Source organism: Rousettus aegyptiacus, unplaced genomic scaffold (assembly GCF_014176215.1).
Source record: "Rousettus aegyptiacus isolate mRouAeg1 unplaced genomic scaffold, mRouAeg1.p scaffold_m13_p_1, whole genome shotgun sequence".
Classification (NCBI taxonomy): Eukaryota; Metazoa; Chordata; class Mammalia; order Chiroptera; family Pteropodidae; genus Rousettus; species Rousettus aegyptiacus.
The window spans coordinates 133,540,809-133,560,331 of NW_023416284.1; the positions used below are offsets into that span (position 1 = coordinate 133,540,809).

General features: G+C 32.1%; 1 protein-coding gene across 8 annotated transcripts in view; it reads right to left on the minus strand.

The window, feature by feature from the left end:
- EPHA7 (EPH receptor A7) overlaps positions 1–19,523 on the minus strand; it is a 156,333-nt gene that overhangs the window by 24,842 nt on the left and 111,968 nt on the right. For 5 of the 8 annotated variants that reach the window (XM_016135611.2, XM_016135610.2, XM_036220130.1 and 2 more), the window contains exons 6-7: positions 5,191–5,315; positions 2,351–2,534 (exon numbers count right to left, since the gene is read on the minus strand). In XM_016135611.2, coding sequence (XP_015991097.1) covers positions 2,351–2,534; positions 5,191–5,315 — 309 coding nt within the window. Of the gene's footprint in view, positions 1–253; positions 410–2,350; positions 2,535–5,190; positions 5,316–19,523 lie in introns of all 8 variants that reach the window. The other 3 variants (XM_016135612.2, XM_036220128.1, XM_016135607.2) reach the window with 2 other exon arrangements.

Sequence of the window (19,523 nt, forward strand, 5' to 3'; positions counted from 1 at the left end):
AAATACTGATAGATACATCAAATTAATCAAAGTTTCTTTGGGGATCCCCAATAATTTTTAATAGCTTATAAGGCTTCCTGAGACCAAAAAATTTGAAATGATCATGCTTCATAATAGAAGCTGACACTTGAGACTGTCTGTGTGCGAGGCACTATACTTGACATTTTGTGTACATTAACTTATTTAATCCTCATAATACCTTAGGAGTTGGGTACTGTTATCCTAGCATTTAGGGTGCAGAGAAGCAGCTCACCTAAAGTCCCACAACTGGACATGGCAGAGCTGAGATGTGAAACCAGGGATATGTTTACAGCACTGATTGATACTGATAATCTGTTTAAGTTGATGACTGAGATATTCATTCCTTGTTTATTTATTGTCTTCTGTGTGTCAAGCACTATAGTAGTCACTGGCAAGACTATAGTAAAAAAAAGGAGATATAATCATTCTTTCATCAACTTTACATTCCAGTGGAAGAGACTATTCTGATGCTAAAAAGCACCAAATTCTTTCTAATGCAAAAATTCATTTTTAACATTTATTTCATGTGATCATTCAGGTTCCCATAACTTATTTTAATCTCTTTGAGTCTTACTTCATTTTTAAATAATGAAAATAATATATACGAATCTCAGCACTCAATAAAAATCATTTGGAAAAATTTCAAATCTATATATTCAAAACATAATTTGAAAATATTTTGAACGTTTTCAAACCTAAAGGTTTAACTGATAAAAACGTGCAGGTACATGTGAGATAACTAAGTAATGTTCCAATTTAAGGTTAAAGTGTTTATTAGAATATAAAAACATCATATGAAGTGTTTTATTATATTAGAAATCACAAAGTAATATCACGAGATCAATCTAAGCTAAAGACAATAAGAACTCATTTAACATTAAGACCACTCAAATGTTTAACTGTTGAAATCTTAAAATCCTTTAATGTTTTGGGTGCCATTGAACTTATTCTCATTTTAATCTCATATATATCATTTAAAAAGTAATAAAGAACAATGGCATTAATTTTATAGCATTGAATTATGTGACCTTTTTTATAGATGCTTTTGTATCTATAATTATAAAATTATATTTCAAATTTATTTAAATATATGTTTTATTATTTGAGGCTTGAGAGTTGCTGTTTAATTTGAAAATATAAAAATATGTTGAAAAAATACTGTTAGCAAACTTAACAAACATTTGCTAATGCAAAGGATATTTACCAATTTGTCTTTTAAAGATATATAAAAATATTTTTCTAAAGTCAAAATAACTCTGATCAAAACTGTATTGATCTAATTAATTTATAAAAACTTTTTATTAAAAATTGAGGGAAGAAAATTATGTAATTTTTTTTTCACTGCTTTTTGTTTAGAATTTTGTGGGAATGCTAGATTGGCAAAGAGCTATGGGATTAACAGCTGGGTGAACCATGTGCCTGAGCAGTAATATCAGGAAAAATAAAAAAAAATTCATAATACAAAACATGCTGAGACCTCAGCTAGCTGGACAACTAGTAGTGGTACTCCAGCTGTTCTGAACCTGCACTCTGCCGATAACCAGGGACATACATCCTAAGAGACACCTGCTTATTTGTGATACACTAAAGACACATGGATTTTTGTTATGTTCCTAGGTTGTTATAAAACATAAACAAAATGATAAAGAGGAATCAAGATATTGGTGTTCTATTTTTAAGTTGAGTGGTAGTACACAGATATTCATTTAAACATGCTTCTTGATATTTAATATAGACTTTTAAAATATTCTTTAGTATGTTTGAAATGTCTTACAAAAATGAAAAAAGGAGACGGTTAAAATAAAAACAAATAAGTTCTAAGATCATTGCTAAAGGGCAAGTAGCTTAAATTAACACAGATTCTTACATATCATCTTTCTCTGGCCCACCCTGGTGTACATCCTGGCTTCATTTGGGGTTTATGTAAAAAAGGTACTTTGACTGACACAACTAGAGTAAATTCATTTTGGATTCTACAAAAACAGCTTGTGTCAATACACAATTGAACAAGTCCTGCTTCTGTTTCTAACTTCGCCTTTTTTTTTTTTTAATAAACCCAATATGTATTAAAAGGACTAATTTAAAACACCAGGTTCTATCATATCATTGCAAAACAAAACAGCATATTTTAAGTTATTATTCTGGATAACCTTTACAAAGTATATATATATATATATATATATGCACATATATTCACCTTTAAAAGTAAATATTATCTTGAACAAAATCATCACCTGCAATATGTGTGTGTGTGTGTGTGTGTGTGTGTGTGTGTGTGTGCGTGCCAGAGGTATAGAGAGTAAGAATCCAAACCAAAGGTGGTAATTACCTTCAAACATTTTACCTGTGGCTTCCTCTAGTGTAGCAACATCAAGCCTGGGACTGTAATTTCCATAACCGGCAGCAGTAAAAGCTCGAATCTGGAAAACATACACTGTTCCTGGCTTCAGGTTATTAATGGAGGCTGAAGTGGACTTGGTTTTTACTGTCGAGTAGGTCCGTTCCCTTTGATCCTAGAAACAATATATATGGGGTATATTTAATTGTGATTGCAACCAGGCAAGGTGACAGCCAATTCTTGAAATTTATTTCAATTGGCCACACTGTTTTTTTTTGTTTTTGTAAAGGTTACTCTGTACCCTGTGGAATAATATAGCATTGAGTTGTTTCTAAGATAATATAAAATGTAAATGTAAACAAATGCCTTTGTTCTATAAATTTCAAAGAGAAATAATTTTGTTAAATCATTTCTGATGTTTTGAGCTTCTGTCTTGTTGGTAGAGGGCATAGCAATACGAACTATTTAGCCATAAAGACAGTAAAATGTCCTAATGGCCAAAACATGGGTACATCTATAAAATCTATGGTTTAGTAGAAGTCTTCACTTCATTATGTAGTTCTCTTACTATTTTTCCTAAATGTTCTTCAGCAAGTAAAAAACCATATGCTAAAAATTAAGAAAGCTTTTAAGTCAAGAAATTTAGCTAACACTAATACCATAGTGACATTATTAATTATTTTCATTAAAGACTATACATCTAACATAATAAAATCATTTTTATGATAAAGTATTTAAGGAAATATTTTAAATGAAAATGATCAAAATAAATGTTAAAGTATTATATAATTTATGGTTTGACAATATTTTAAACATCACTGTTCAATTTCCTCATTTTTCAAATATGAAAACTGAAGCTTGTAGAGTTTAATAATGTGTTTATCATAGTATATATAATAAACCTAAGAACAACATAACTAAAAAAATTCAAAAATATTAAACAATCTTCACCAAAACAATATTCAAATGAATAAAATGTTCAAGGTAATTGATATGACTCTAATGGGCTATTTACGAAAAAAGTTATAAAAACCACTCATCCAAATATACAATTTCAGACAGTTTCTTATTTGTTCTATAATACCTGTGCTCAGCTGTGTCTGCCAATAAAACTGTTCATTGAAATCTGAAAATGTCAGTCTGATTGTTGATTTGCCTTCACATTGATATTTACAAAAGTGTAAATACATTTATATTTAATCTAGATTTAGTGAAGATGATTTGTGATTGTCTTCATTATAATCATTCATAAAACTGTTAGTTGATAATGTAAACATGTATTTACTTCAAATAAAAGAACTGAGCATAACTGATATTTGATGACATAGTGATATAAATCATATGCTTACATATATTATAACGCAATACTATTATTCTTTCTTAATAATTGCCTAATCTTTAAACTCAGGTACTGTAGATGCATTCTGTTTCTTTCATGCAAAATAGAAAAGCAATCATTTGAAAAATTTCTTCCAGAGTAAGAATTTGCAAACTATTTTGCTGCACTGTGAGAAACTTCACTCTCATTTACCACCTAACTTATATTTTAGAATGTATTTTATTGCTTTTGAAATCTAATGAAATTTCAGAAGGTACTATAACTGTTAGAGCTCATTGGAAAACAGACATTAAACCAACATTAAAAACAAGTATTCCCACAGAAACACATTTGATAGGACAAAAAATGTATTCCCTGGTACAAAAATTAGGTATTTAAACTGTAACTTTGGCTGTGGAAGTCATGAATTCGTAATGAAAATAATAAGCCAAAAATCTTGTAAACTTAATCTGAACAGTGAAACTAATCTAAAACTATCAGTTTATTTTCTTCAAAGGGGGAAAAAATTATCTATTGCCAACGTGCATTTTAATTATACAATTGAGTTGATTCATTCCCCAAGTTTTTCCAAAGCTTTAGGCTCCTATTTTGAAATGCTGTCTAAATGATTTAAATGGTTACGTATGTTACACTTCAGCTAACTCATTTAAGCCAATAATAGCAACACTTATTATTACTATTACTATTAGTAACAGCAGTAGTTTCCATGTTTCAAACCTTGAAACATGTCCTTCTGTGAGGTAGAGCCTAGGTAATAATTTGTGAACAGATGTACCGCCCTCCTCCTGTCTCCAGATGGGTCAGAAATAAATGTACTCATATGCTCAGATATATTACTATTTGCTAAAATTTATCTATTATGGAAATTAAAGGGGCAGCATTTGGGATTTAGTCATAGTAAATGGGATTTTCATGGAGAGAGGAGTACAAAGAAGTGGCGGACATGATTAATACATCATATATGAAGTAAATTTCAGAAGGAATTTAAAGGAATGAAATATCAGAATCATTTCATTCTAAAGTTTGAAGAATACTACAAATTCATGGCAGAAAATATTCTTATTTTTTTCAAATTACTAAATTATTCGAGGCCACCATCATAATCACTGAAGTCACATAAATAAAATAAATCATTAAAGGACCAAACGGACATCCTAAAAGAAACATTTTTCAAAAACACCTTGGATTATGTGGTTTCTGTGGTACTAAAACATCCTGCATCTAATTATTATGGTATCAAAAACTGAATAAATAAAAATACTACTAGTGGAATATTCTCATTTTCATAAGAGAAATTTAATACACAGAAATCATAACTATAATAATGAACCAGAGATTCAGGGTGATCATTATTAAAAATGGCTAAAATTAACTCTGAATTTTGAAGTACCTCCAAACAGTTGGCATAATGACCATCTTAAGTCAACAATGAGGTAGGATGACATGAGTCACACCGCACATGTTGTACATTTCGGCTGTTCTTAGCACTTACTTTCTCGTAATACTTGATTTCATATTCGGTGATGACTCCATTGGGATGCTCTGGTTCCTGCCAGGAAAGCTCGACACTCCGCTGCAGCACTCTCTCCTTCATTACTCCGCTCACTTGCGAGGGAGCTGTTTGGACAAGATGTGTCAATAAACAATGAGAAAATTCACTGGATGCCTCGAATCAAATGTCACAACTGATCAGTCCCATGCTGTGCCAGTTTCATTAAGGTAAAAGAAAGCACCTTTTCATAGCTCACAATTCAGAAGCTAATGAATATTCAAACAGGACCTTATTACTGTTCATAAACCTTAATAGAAATTTAAATTAAAGTGCAAACAGCAGAAGATAGCATTGTTCAAGTTAGTGAAAAAATGGAAATGATGGGGCTGAGAATGACAATTAAGCAAATGAATGCTAATTAAGGCCACAAAATATGATTTCGGATTAATCTCCAGTGATAAACTAAGTCCAAATATTTATTTCATAGGCAATAGCAATATACTTTTTAAAAGAAAAAAAATATTTAATATTGTGCAAGAAGGAGTATGTGAAATGGTTACTTTAATCTTCAATTAAAGGAATAACTTGAAATTTTTTTTCTTGTTTTTGTGTGTGTATGCGATCCCAAAGAATTCTATGTAACCTTGAAAAACATTTTTTACACTTCATTTGGTCAAGGGCAAGAAAATGCTAATGCTTCTGCTATTTAATATATGTGTGTGAAAACACATACATACACATACGTACTTCTGCATATATAATTTGTACCTACATAACCTAGACTTCAGTTTTCTGAGAATTCAAAATGCTATTTTGCTTTCTCTTTCTATATAGAAAATAATATGCTTAGAGTTCTTTTATTCTAAGTAATGGCATATACTCTTTTTGGTAGCTAAGACTGTGGAATGTAGCAACTAATTTACTCTGCCTAATTTGCTCAGTGATGATTAACTAGTTGTCTTCTCTATCTAAATGAGTAGCTGCACTGGCTTGGCTGAATTTCAGTGGGGTCATTATGTTTCATGTATCATGCTCTATCTCATTCTGTAAAATATTTTCAGCCTGTTAATTTAATTTTCAGATGTCCAAATTTGTTAATAATCCTGCTGACAGAAAAGCAATTATATGGGGCCGAAGCTGTTTAAGCAAGCTTCTGATGTTTATCCCTTTGGCTTTGTTTTGTTTCTTCTACTTTTTAATATTATCTCATATCAATGTCTAGAAAAAAACATTTTTCACTTCTTTCTGGCTTGGCGGTCATAAAGAAAGGACATAGAAGATTCATGACTCCCATTTCCTCTCATATTACTAACAGAAGCATAACTAGGGCAGATTGAGTGGAATAACTTTCCCTTTTGGGGGATATAGTTGAAGTACTCAACTCACCGTGTCTATAGACTAAGTATGTTTCTGATGTTTCCAAGGCAAATTTCTAATAAGAAAGCTTATTTTTGCCAGAAATTTTAAAACCTGAATATATGCAATGAAGAAGGACTTGTTTCTAAAGTGATTTGCTCTCCATCTAGAACCTGCGCTTAGCATACCTCAGCCGACTGTGAAGTTCAAGAGGTTAGCTAATTATGAGGTGAGATTCAACTTAGCAAATAATCTAACTGTAATGTACTTAAAAACATTCATAAAAATCTGTATTTTAACTTAAATGAGTAAAAAATAGAATGCAACACAGGTAAGAATATCGTAGTAGTCAATACATGGAAATACCCATTAAGGCTGCTGTTTTACAACATGGTGTGTGCCATTTGAAAATAGGTTAGAGAGCTTAGTAGGTGCCAATCTGTAGGTCTCCTTTAAATAATACATATAGCTTAATATGATTTTCAGTTAAGTCAAACTATAAGACATTTTGATTACTTTCTGTCCCTTAAATATTAGGTGGCAGGAGACACTGAATTCTCCAAGGTATAGAGGAGATGGGGTATAAATGTACCTCATTTAGTTTCTGATAGGTTGTAGTGAGATCTAAGTATAGAATGAGACTCGATTTCAGCAAGTTACACGCTAAAATTATATTCACTTTTTCATCCTGGAAAAGAACTTTCACCAATAAAATTATGATAATTGGGAATTGGGGGGAAAAAGATACCTAAAAATACTTTTGAAATATACAGTATTTTGAAACCCATATCACAGCACTATCAGTGCAGTATGCTACAACGTATTTTCATTCTTTTGCACAAGCAGCCATATCTGTGACTATACTCCTGATCTCCTGTATATTTCCTTTTTAAAAATATTTATCCCTTGCTGATACCGTATTGTCACACATTTAAGAGGATCAGAGACAAAAGTACTAGCACATGGCCCTTGAGAAGAGATAAATTGTATGATAGGAAAAATCTTTCCCTGTCTTTGTCCTTCGAATATAACATTTTGGTAAAAAAAAAAAAAAAAAAAACTGATAATATTTTCAAGAGTTTCAATATGTTAAGCATAAAGGATATACAACTCGCAAGATATGTAGCTCATGAACAAAAACATCTCTAAGCTAGTCAGATTCTAGTAGGGTCATTATTTTCAGATAAACATACATAAAAGCAAAATTGAAGTTACATAAGATAATCTTAAAACTCAATGATTTCTATGGTTAATAGATTTGATCTACTAAATTAATCACCTTGTTTCACTAAGAATTTATTCACTCCTACACCAAAATATTCGATTTACTGCAATCTGAAATTCATTTTGAAAATAATATGTATGCAATTAAATTATATGTACAGTTAAGAACAAATTAGATGTTATAACATTGAAATTATAATTTTCACAATTATAAAAGTGAAATAAAATATATTATAATTGGAATTGATGTGAAGCTAATAAATGGTAACCAACAATAATAAATTCCCTAAATTTGAAAATGTAGAAAAACAAATACTACATATAGAAGGACTTTTAAACATAAATTTTTAGTAGAGTTTCTAACAAATGATTAACAGATTAATTTCTCATTTAATTTGCTAAAAATATTCAGATCTAAAAATTAATTTCAACTGAGGAAACAGATGAAACTTTTTTGCCCTTAAAGGTCTTTACAACTTATTGGGGACGTATATGGAGTCTGTACAAATGACAGTGAAAGATGATCTTAGAAAATTCAGAAGATAGGTTCTGTGGTTTAAAGGGATAAATCTCAACATCATAAAAAAAGGTGGAAAAGTTGATGTGACAGGAAAGCAGAAATCTAGTAACAGGTTAGAAGGTAAATTTGTGGACTGGGTTTGTTAGTGAGAGGCTTTGAATTAAAAAATAATTAGTAAGGTTGGTGGGTTTATGTACAGACCTGAACCAATCAACATTTTACAGATTTTGAGCTCCAAGGACTCATGCACAATTTTTGACCTTAATCAATTTCTAATTAAAATCTGAATACAAAAAAATGTTTAAATTATAAGATAGAATATATTCGTAGAGGCTAGATTTCCCCCCTAACGTGTTAAGCTTACCTATACGTATAGAAAAATTTCCTAGCACAAAGTGGGAAAAAAAGACAATTTTAAAACAGTGTACTAAGGGAATGACCCTCCAAAGATGTCCACAGTGTCATCTCTGGAATATGTGAATGTGCAACAGTATATGGCAAAATGGACAGTGCAGATGTAATTAAGGATATAGACCTTACAATAAAGATATTATCCTGGATTTTTCCCAGTGGGTCCAATCTAATCACATCATCCTTTAAGAGCAGAGAAATTTCTCCAGCCAGGGTCAGAGAGATGCTGCAGAACAAAAAAGCCAGAGAGATGTGAAGCATGAGGGTATCAACCTGTCATTGCCGGAGGGTGCCACATGGGAAACATGAGAGGATATAGGGACAGAGTTTAGGATCAAAGACTAGCTCTGGTTGACAGAGGCAGCGAAATGGAGACTTCAATCTTACAAGTGCAAAGGCCCTGAATTCTGACAACAATATGAATGAGCTTAGAAGTAAATTTTTCCCAGATTCTCCAGATAAGAGCCCAGCCCAGTTGACAACCTAATTTTACTCAGTGAGGCTGTTAGTACAGCATCCAGCTGAGGCCCCCTGTGCCCAGACTTCTGACCCACAGACCTGGGAGATAATAAAAGGGTATCATTTTTAAGTTTCTATAGTAATTTCTATGTTAGCAATAGAAAACCAATATATACAGTAAAGAAAAAAAAAACAGATTTACTGGGCCACTTATAAAATCTATGAGAAAAAGTGATAGGATAGTTTTATTATGTGATATGCCAAACTAAAAAAATAGCCTGATGAAGTCGAGAGATTTTTATTTTGATTAAGACTCAAAACACAATGTCTTAGAGGAAATAAATTTTCATTATACATTCAAAAGAAACATTCTTTGTGGTAGAACTTCAGTAAAGCTCATAAATTTGATTCTGGACTTAACAGTAATTTATTTATACTAGTTATCAGTTTTACTACACTTAAATGTTCTCTGAATTTCAATAAAGAATGATGAATGGAAAAATAATATTTGTATTTCTAAACAATGAAATGAGGTAAGATGGGTTAACAAGCATAAAACGACCTTTTGCCATGCATTTCAAGTTGTTAAATCTATTGACATTTGTTAGGTTTCCAATAAATAAATACAAGAAGTGAAAATGATGAAATCTTTAGAACACAGTCAAGTGCAAATATGACAAGAATAGAATAATAGTCTTTTACTGAATACTTTTGTTGCTACACAGTATGGTATTCATTTTTAGCAATCTTTTGAAATCATAAATGTGTGTATTATCAGGAGCTTAGTATTTTATAATACACAACTTTTAGCTTCTTTACCCTTCATACAGGTATTTCATTTTCGTACTATAGGAAAAAAAACCATATAAAAATACACATAAATTTATTTCAATGACAAAACACTAGGCTATAAGCATACATGATCTAGTGGATTATCATGTAACATATCAATTCCATTTTGGAGGTATGTAGGACTAGGTAAAAAACCCTAATATGTGATTTAACTAAACTTCAATTTCCTGGCTATACAAAAAAAGTTAGTAATAATATTATGAGCAATAAATATAAAATTTTATCTTAGAGAAAAACTACCGGAACTAAGGGCAATTGAGCCTGCAGCAATTATGAGCAATCAATTTGTAACAGGTGGGTGTCAAATTATTATTGGTTGGAGAGAAGCATGATCTGGAGCTAAAAGAAACATAAAATCTCATTCTATAGAAAGTAGTTGGAAAATATCAATAGGAAATAAATATATCTTTTTTCAAAATTTAATTGTTATTTGCATTGTTACCTATTTAACATACCAATTAGGATGATTTTCATTCAAAATGTAAAATACATAATATAATAAATAAGATATGTAACAGGATGGATTTGTAAATGTTTTTAATCACAATTACTGAAAAAGACAACTTTAACAAGAGTAAAAATAAGATCTGAAATTTCTGTGAAAAAAAATGAATATGATGTTGAACTGACAAAACAGAAAAAAGAAACCATTCAGGACTGGGGTCCCAGTCAAGTATATTTCTAAGTTAAGAAAAAAAAGGCACTACTCCACTCTTTGATTAACTAAGATTGGCCGTGTTCTTGAAAGCAATAGTCACAATATCTTTGTAAAAATTATCTGAAAATACATCTTTCAGAGAATAAAGTTTTCTTCTTTGTTATCATCAGACAATTAGTAACCAATTGTTTGGATGTTTAATGAATTAGCACTTTCTGGTAAAATCTCTAGTTAAAATACTTTAAGGTCAAGGAGACGAGGGCTGTGGAAAAAGCTATGGTGGCCATTGGTCCTAAACAAATATTGTGACTGCTGCTAATCTCTGTTTAAGCATTGATTAAAATGTTAATTGATGAGGGGTTAATTTGTAACTCCTGGTACATTCGTATTTTCATGGTAATTGTAACTCTCAATGTAAATAAAATAAAATAAAATTTTGTAAACAGTAGGGATAAGTTAGGCAGCTTCCCAGAACTAGCTGTACTATGTACACCAGTCCTACCCATAAAGGAATAACTAAATGATGATCTAATATGACAATTCAGAAAGGTAAAGGAGCCCTTGATATTGAGTCGTATGTTTTATCTATCTTTTCAATTAGCAGTAATAGTACTGCTTGCTAGTTTAGTTCTATTCAATAAATATTTGTTCGGAATTTATTATATGCAGTTCATTGTGGCATTTTTATAGATCCTTATGGTTTGATTATATATATGTGTATTATATATAGTATGTATCTATCTATATCATCTATATCTATATCTATATCTATATCTATATCTATATCTATACACACATATATGATCTTTCTTCCCTAATACAGCCCTATGAGCCACATAGTATTCTATTTTATTAGTGAAGAAGCTGAGGATACCAGAAATAAGTAGAATCCACTCGGGAAGGGGCAGATGTGGGATTCAATCTCATGTTTAAGTCCTAATTCCATCTGTTTTCAACTACGATACAACAATTCTAGACTGGCATTTTTTGAGGGTAGACACTAGAAGGAGGAAGGCTGAGCAGCCGTTCACTCATTTAATATTTGTTGAGACTCCATGATGTGCCGTAATGAAGAAAACACCCTAACGTTCTGTTTAGTAGGCAGCAGCAGTCCTAGAACAGGCAAATACCAGAAGAGGTCAAATGGAGCACAGGTTTTCAAAATTACATTTTTCAAATAAATGGCAAATGCATGTACATGCTACAAAATTCAATAGGTACAAGAGTATATAGTGAAAAGTGAGACTCTCTCCCAACCTGATCCCCATGTCATTAAGTTACTCTTCCCTAAAGCATCTGTTCTTAGCAGTTTCTTTGGTATTCTTCCAGAAACAGTTTAGGTATATACAAGTGATGGATTTTTTTTTTTTTACACAAATGGTATTTTTCTAATAGCATAGTTTAAAACCTTGATATTTTCATTTATACTACATTTTATTTAACTTATATCATTGAACACATAGAGATCTGCATAGCTCATTTATCAGCTGTGTTGTATTCATTATATGCATAGAGTATTATTTGACCAGACCTTTATTAAAAGCATGAGCCTTTCCCATCTTTTTTATATAAATTATGCTGCAATGAAACTGCTGGAAAACTGGTATTTAACATAAATCTTCAAGGAGAATAAAATATTTCAGAGTGGTCTAGTACCTGTAGGTGAAAATAAGTATGTGAGGTTATATGGACTGAATAAGCAAAATGTGGTCATTGTTAAAACTTATTTAGCGTAACTGCTTTATAAAAGGAAATTAAAGCTAAATAAATTTACTACCACTTAAAATGTTTAGACAGTGCTACTCTAAGCACAGACGGGCTACTCAAAGTTCAGCTGCAAGTTATTGGCCTATGAGGAGATGAGGAACTTGGGTCAGATGAATGAACGCCTATGTCAGCAAGCATTTTTTTGTCATTGCTCAGCTGATGTTTTTTTCTTAGTAAAACTTTCTTGATAAAGAAAATATTTCTTTTCCTTTGTAGCCTCCTTGATAATTTTCTTTCTGGTGGAAAGTACTTATCATATACTAGCATTTTCAGTAGGAATGTCTTTTAAAGTATTCTAGTCTTAGTCTAAATATCCTTTCCTGTTATACTAAATGCCTAGAAGGTAAAATCACTGTAACGACATTTTTATTGATTTCCAATGAGAGCTTCATTCATTTATAAATCTGACATATAATTTTTCATAATAGTATAAACAAAGAATTGTATAAATTGCAAAGATGATGAGGCCACAGTTCCCACTTTCAAGGAGATTTTAAAGTAGAAAACAAGTTAGAATGTGAATGTACACAACTTTAATGCACAATTAAACATTATAGCATAGATGAGATACAAACCACACACACATATACACACGTACATGCATTTGTTAATGATCAAACCTTCCCTTATATGTCATCAGAATAACGGTTTTAGTTTTGTACATTTTCTTTGAACTTGGAACATGTTTTATCACAGAGAATTGTATTGTATTTCAATAACATAAATACTACAATACCAGTTGACTATTTTCAAAGTGTTAATTTAGTTCAAATCCTTATGTTATGTAATCTTTATAATTTTCATAGCTATCTAAGTTCTTTGTTACATGAACATTATCTCAATTAATTTATATTAAATGTAAATTATCTTGTATTTGATATAGTGTAACAATATTTCCTTACAATGTATACATAAATGTCATCCTTCACTTAGATAATAGTTTAATTTATATATCATGAAAACATGAATTATTCTTAAATTGTGTAATAATACATACTAATATTTACACAAAAATTATATGGGTAAGCTCATTAGTTTCTCTTTCTAAGTATCTACACAATATTTAAAATATTGTTCTGTATATTATAACAACATTTTGGAACTACAAGATGAGGTTTACTTTCCAGGAGCTGTAAAGTATGTATTTTAAACAACATGTAGGTTGTTCATTAAGAGAAATATTGTCAATAAGAAAAATTAAAGAGGAGATGTAAAATTTGCCTTAAAGCAGTGTTTATCATATATATTCAGAATAAGTCACATTTCCCATTAGAATAAAACTTGCATTACAGAACACGAACTCTGCTTACTATGTGATTTCATTGCGTTTATAACTTCCATATCCTTTTCCAGTACATCACTGTTTTTCATTATTTTAAAATCAATATAATGTATTGCAACCATAATTTTAAAAACGAATAAAAGCCACTTTTTACATGATATATAATTAAAGGTATATCACTTTATAGAGTGAAATGTATGTGTTGAAGTGATACGATACAAAAACTAATGCAGCAAAATAAGTTTGACAGTTCCATATTACATCATTCTTTTACTCTACCCCAAAGTCCTTGATGATGATTGAAGAGAATGACCAATTCCATTATATTCTGGCTCAATCAATCTCATACTTTTCCACTTTATGGTTTCTTTTTATTTCATTTTTCCTCTTTGTGTCTTCTACTCTAGTATGAATTGTATTTCAAGGTATTTTTTCTAGGCCTAAAATTCAAATGTATCCAAAATAACCTACTTTCTTAAACATTATTTAATAATATTATTTTTTTTTGCAGAGATTTTTCCTCATTAATGGTTTTGTTCATTTTATTTTATTTTACCTTTTTTCCTCAAATGCTCATTCTGGTGCTCCTCAAATTGATTTCATTTTAATTTCCATTTCATTGTAAGTTGAGTTATTCAAGGAGAAGAAAGAAGAAAGAAGAAGAATGAAACAATAAAGAGGCCGTAGAAGAGGAGGAGGAAGAGGAAGAGGAAAAAAAAAAGAAATAAAGTATTTTGAAATTCATTAAAATTACCTCATTTAAAATGCACGATTAAAAATGTTATCTCAATTGCTCCAGGTACTCTGAATACATTTCATCTTTAAAGTGCGTAAACTTAAAAAATTCATAATACTTTATAAGTTCTCAATACCATCAAGATTTACTATTTTAAGGACCTACTACAAACTAAGCACTTAATTTAATAGAGTCTGTTAAATACATTTGAACTAGTATTGCAATGTGTATTTTAAAGCTGTTGCTTCACAACATAAAAGCTACTGCCTTGGAAATTAAGTATAAAAGAAAACTGCATTAAATTTCCTAAACCTATATGATGTCAATGGTGCAATATGACATTAATTTACTAAATAATATTTTAGCACCAAGAGAAAATTAATGAAGTTTCCTAAAGTGGCCAATTCCTAAGGAGTCACTTTTATGTGCTGGGAAAATCTAGTTTATAATGAATAATTATATGTAAAAAAAAAATTACAAATTTATGAATAAGTTTTGCTCCAAAAATTATTTTGTAATTTAGTTGTTCAAAACAGTATCAAAAATGGCAATTAGACTTCCAAGTTGGTCTACAAACATGTATTTGACCTAGAATGTAGTTAAAACATTATAGATTTGCACAGAAAGGGAATTAGAAACAAATTCTGTTTTAATACTAGTAACTAGGCAAAACAAAACAAAAAAACAATACAACAAATAAAATGTGTTTATTATACCAAGTACAATCAATATGCTGCCCTTGCTGCCACTCTAAGCTATCAAATCCATGCTACAGGCATGCAATGAAAAGGTAATGTGGGATGTTTGGGATCTAAATAAGGGAAGCCAACTTTTCCAGCAAGCTCTAGCTATCTTCTGTTTATACCTCATTCATCTCATCCTTTGGCTGAAAATGGATTTTTTAAAAATTTAAGTTGGGTGTATTACTGCCCTAGTAAATAGGAAGAAAGAACTTGATACTACAGAGGAAATCAGCAGTGTCTGCCACCTTCTTCTTCTCACAGCAGGGGAGAGGGAGAACATTCACTAACTGGATTCTTATTCCCTTCTCAATACTTTCTCTTCTAAATATTGAATAGAAAAAACCAAGGCAAGTGATTCAGATTCCTAAGTGAAGGCACCAGATTATGAGTGAAAAGTAAGGTTATGTAAATAGGACTTGGAGAGATATTTATGATAAAACTAAATCCTTATCTATCAAGTTTGAGTGAGGTGAGAATTTTTTTTTTTCTTGTTTGGTCACATCAGGTGGTTATTTCAGGTAAGGTTTTCCCCTGTAGGACCAGATAGTTGTAGATCAAGACAACAACCATTGCCCTGAAAAGATCCATCAGGTGATTTAAAATGATTTTCAGTGATCGGAGACATTTATTAGACAGCACGAATAAGTTAAACAAACATAAATATAGAATTTTTTACAAGAACAACTTCCAATGACATTTCATTTAGTCATTTTATACTTGAGAAATTCCTATGTGAAAAAGAGAGTCTCAAATTGATTATAGTACTAACGGAGAACATTCTGTCATGCATATTTTAGGCACTCAGCATTTTCTAAATAAGTGGATAAGTATACTATACTGCAATTTACCCTTTTTCTTTTATATAACCCATCTCTTCCTTTCCATTGGATTCTTCCTAATAGATTTTACATAAACTTGACTTTCTCCCATGAAAATAAAATTCTTTTTCAGGCTTATAGCCTTTCCACTTGCTGAAGAATGTCTCTTCTTCCCTTTACAGCCAACTATGCCGACAAAGTTGTCTAGATTCTTTTTCTCCATTTCTTCCACTCCCATTCATGCTCCCTCCTTCTCCAGACTTGCTTCTGTCCACCTCATTCTACCCAGTGAGTTGCTCATAAGGCCACCAATTCCCTCATCTAAGCCCACTTAAGTGGTTTTCTCAGTCCTCATCTTTCTTAGATTCTTGGTAGCATTAATATTTTTTCTCTTCTTTTCTCCTTGGCTTCCATGACACACTCTTGCAGTTTTTTTCTGTCTGGCTAATTTTTTTTGTTTCCTCCTGCTCAATCAACAGTCAAATTTCCTCAACGTTGCATAAAAAAGATGCTCACTTCCATTAGTCAGTAAGGAAATACAAATGAAAACTACATTAAAATGTCACTTGATACCTACTAGAATGAGTAGAATCAAAACGACAGATAATAACACGATTTGCCAAAAATATGGAAACACTAGAATTCTCATAAATTGTTGGTAGAAATGTAAAATAGAGCAGCTACTTTAGAAAAGAAGTTTGACAATTTTTTAAAAGAGTTAAATATAAAATTGTCATATGACCCAATGAAAGCATAAGTCCACATAAAGACTAAAACATGAATGTTCATAGCAACATTGATAAAGATAAAAAGTAGAAACAGCCTCAAGGTTCAGCAACTGGTGAACAGATAAAATGGAATTGATATGAGAATAGTATTCATCTATAAAAATGAATGGACTCGCTACATGGTACAACATGGATGAACCTGAAAAAAACATTATGTTGAGTGAAAGATGCCAGATGCATAAGAATCACATTGTATGGTACTAGTTACATGAAATGTTCAGAAAGACAATCTTATAGAGAAATAGAATGGAGTAGTAGTCAGCTAAGTCCTAGGTGTAGGAATGGGGAATGACCATAAATGGGCATGAGTGATCTTATTGGGATAATAAAAACACTTTAATACTGGATTGTGGTGATGGTTGCAAAACTCTGTAAATTTACTAAAAAATCCTTGAATTATATACTTGAAATGGGTAAATTTTATTGTATGCAAATTATATCTAAGAAAAGCTGTTTAGAATTGGCTTTCCATGACTTTTAGAATAGGGACCAAAATTCTTAACTTGACTTACTGTCTGACTTCAATCTATCTTTCCAGCGTCACCATGTATAAATCTCCCTTTCTGTGCATCCCATATTTCTTTTTGTTCCTGAACCATGTCATGTTCCTTTTCATACTAAGATGAAACATAATTCTGACTGTTCCTCTTAGAGTATTTATGCCAACTTCTCTGACTGGATACAATCCAATGTATTATGTGTTCTCATGGAATTGGGAAATCTCCTTTTATAGCACTTTGGAGTTGAAAATTGACATGTGTTTGCATGATTATTTGTTTTTCAAGCTTGAGGTACACATTTAATTCTAGTTTAATAAATAAATAACAACTCTTGATTATCTAAAATTTTTTTCCTCTAGGAAATTTTTTTTTTTAGTTCTAGGTTATTCTTTCAAATTAAAGTGCTAAAATATCTCACATAATGTGTAAATTTGTATATATACCTTAAGATCTGACTTTATATTTTTTTTTACTACTTGCTAAGTGTATTTCAAAAACTAGTAATGCCAATCTATGTTAGGATGAAAACTTAAAAGTCAGCAATTAATTTTGTGGTAATATTCAATATATCGCTAAGATAAATTTGGGTACTAATGAATTCAAACTTTAATTCAAATGGTTTTTAAACTCATAACTTGTAAGCATAATTTTGCTTACAGTATTTGAAGCTTTATTAAAAGAAAATTTCAAATGCAACCAAGTTCTCTCATTACATCTTGTATTGTGTGCACATAATTTTGGAGATTAAATAGAAAGCATAAAATCATTGGTTATATATAATATAATTGTTAATAAAACAAAGATCATTAAAATATTAGTTTTGATTACCTCAATTTTTATTTAAATGGTCATAACAATGAAGAATTATATAACTTATATAATGATGAAGAATCATATAATTGTTTTGCAAAAAAACAAAATGCTGGGCTTCTAGTTATGATGGCACAGTAGATAAATGTTGTGCTTGCCTCCTCTCAAAACCGCATTAAGGCTATAACCAAATTACAGAATAACCATTATTGGTAGTTGCCTGGAGTCTAGGTGAACAGAAGTCCAACAACTGGGGACACACAGAAGAGGCCACCTTGAGACTGACTGGAAGGAGAGATGGAGACACAAAACAGGCTGGTCCTATGCCCTCCTATGGTTGTTGAGAATCAGGAGAAATATTTCAGCTACGGAGGCCTCCCAGAATAGTGAGGGGACCTGGCCCACACTGGTCTCCCCAGCCCAGTGCTCCAGTGGCAGAAAGAGAAGTCCCCACAACTGGCTGTGAAAACCAGCAGAGATTGTGGATGAGAGATGAAAGACTGCAGGAGCTGCATACTTTCCTCTTAAGGGGCCTGGGTGTGGACTTACTCGCTGACAGACTCACTTGCTCTGAGTTCCAGCTCTGAGGCAGTAGATCGAAAGGTATCTGGGATATATGAGGAGAAATTAAGTTGTTTGCCTTTAGGGCAAGGGCTGGAGAGGCAGGTTTCTCTCAGAGAGAAGTGCTGGCAGAGGGCATTGTTCCTTTGTTGAGCCTTCCCCAAGCCACCTGGCTTGTGGACCCAGGCAAGTGCCAAATATGAGTCTCCATCATCCTGGCTACCATTGGTCACCCTACCCTGGTGATTCCCTAAGACCTGTGCCCTTCTCAAAGCCGCTTCCAGTGTATTTTTCTACAAATGGCCTGTCTTAGCTCATGCTGCAGACTTTCCTAAAATTTCTTAAAGTTTCACAAAACCTAAATAAGCAACATCTGGCTTTAGCATGACCTGTACCACCTGCTGAGCAATCCCAAGCCTGGCACTTGCAGCAGCCAGCCTCAATTTGCAGCTTGGCCTCTCAAGGTTCTTCTAAGCTCAGCTTAGGGGGCATCCATCTCTGGATTGTTTGGTGGCCCATGCCAGGTGGCCCCAGGCAGGGCAAGGCTTCAGTTGAACTTGGCCTGTGGAAGGGCCCCTCCCAGAAGGCCCTGGCCTGCATGCCTAGTGACCAGCTTCTCTCTGATCCGGAGCACCACCCAGGGTCACATCTGAGGACAACACACCCAAAGGGCAGACTAGGCCGGCATCAGGGCCCCACTAAAGTGAATCCTGCTCTGTAGGGTCAACTCCTGCACACCAGTTCCTCCATTGGTCATGGCCAGTCGTCGCAACCTATCAGCCCAAGAGCCCAAGGGTCAATCCTTCCCACTGATTAGCAGACAGCAACCAAGGCTCAAATACAACAAG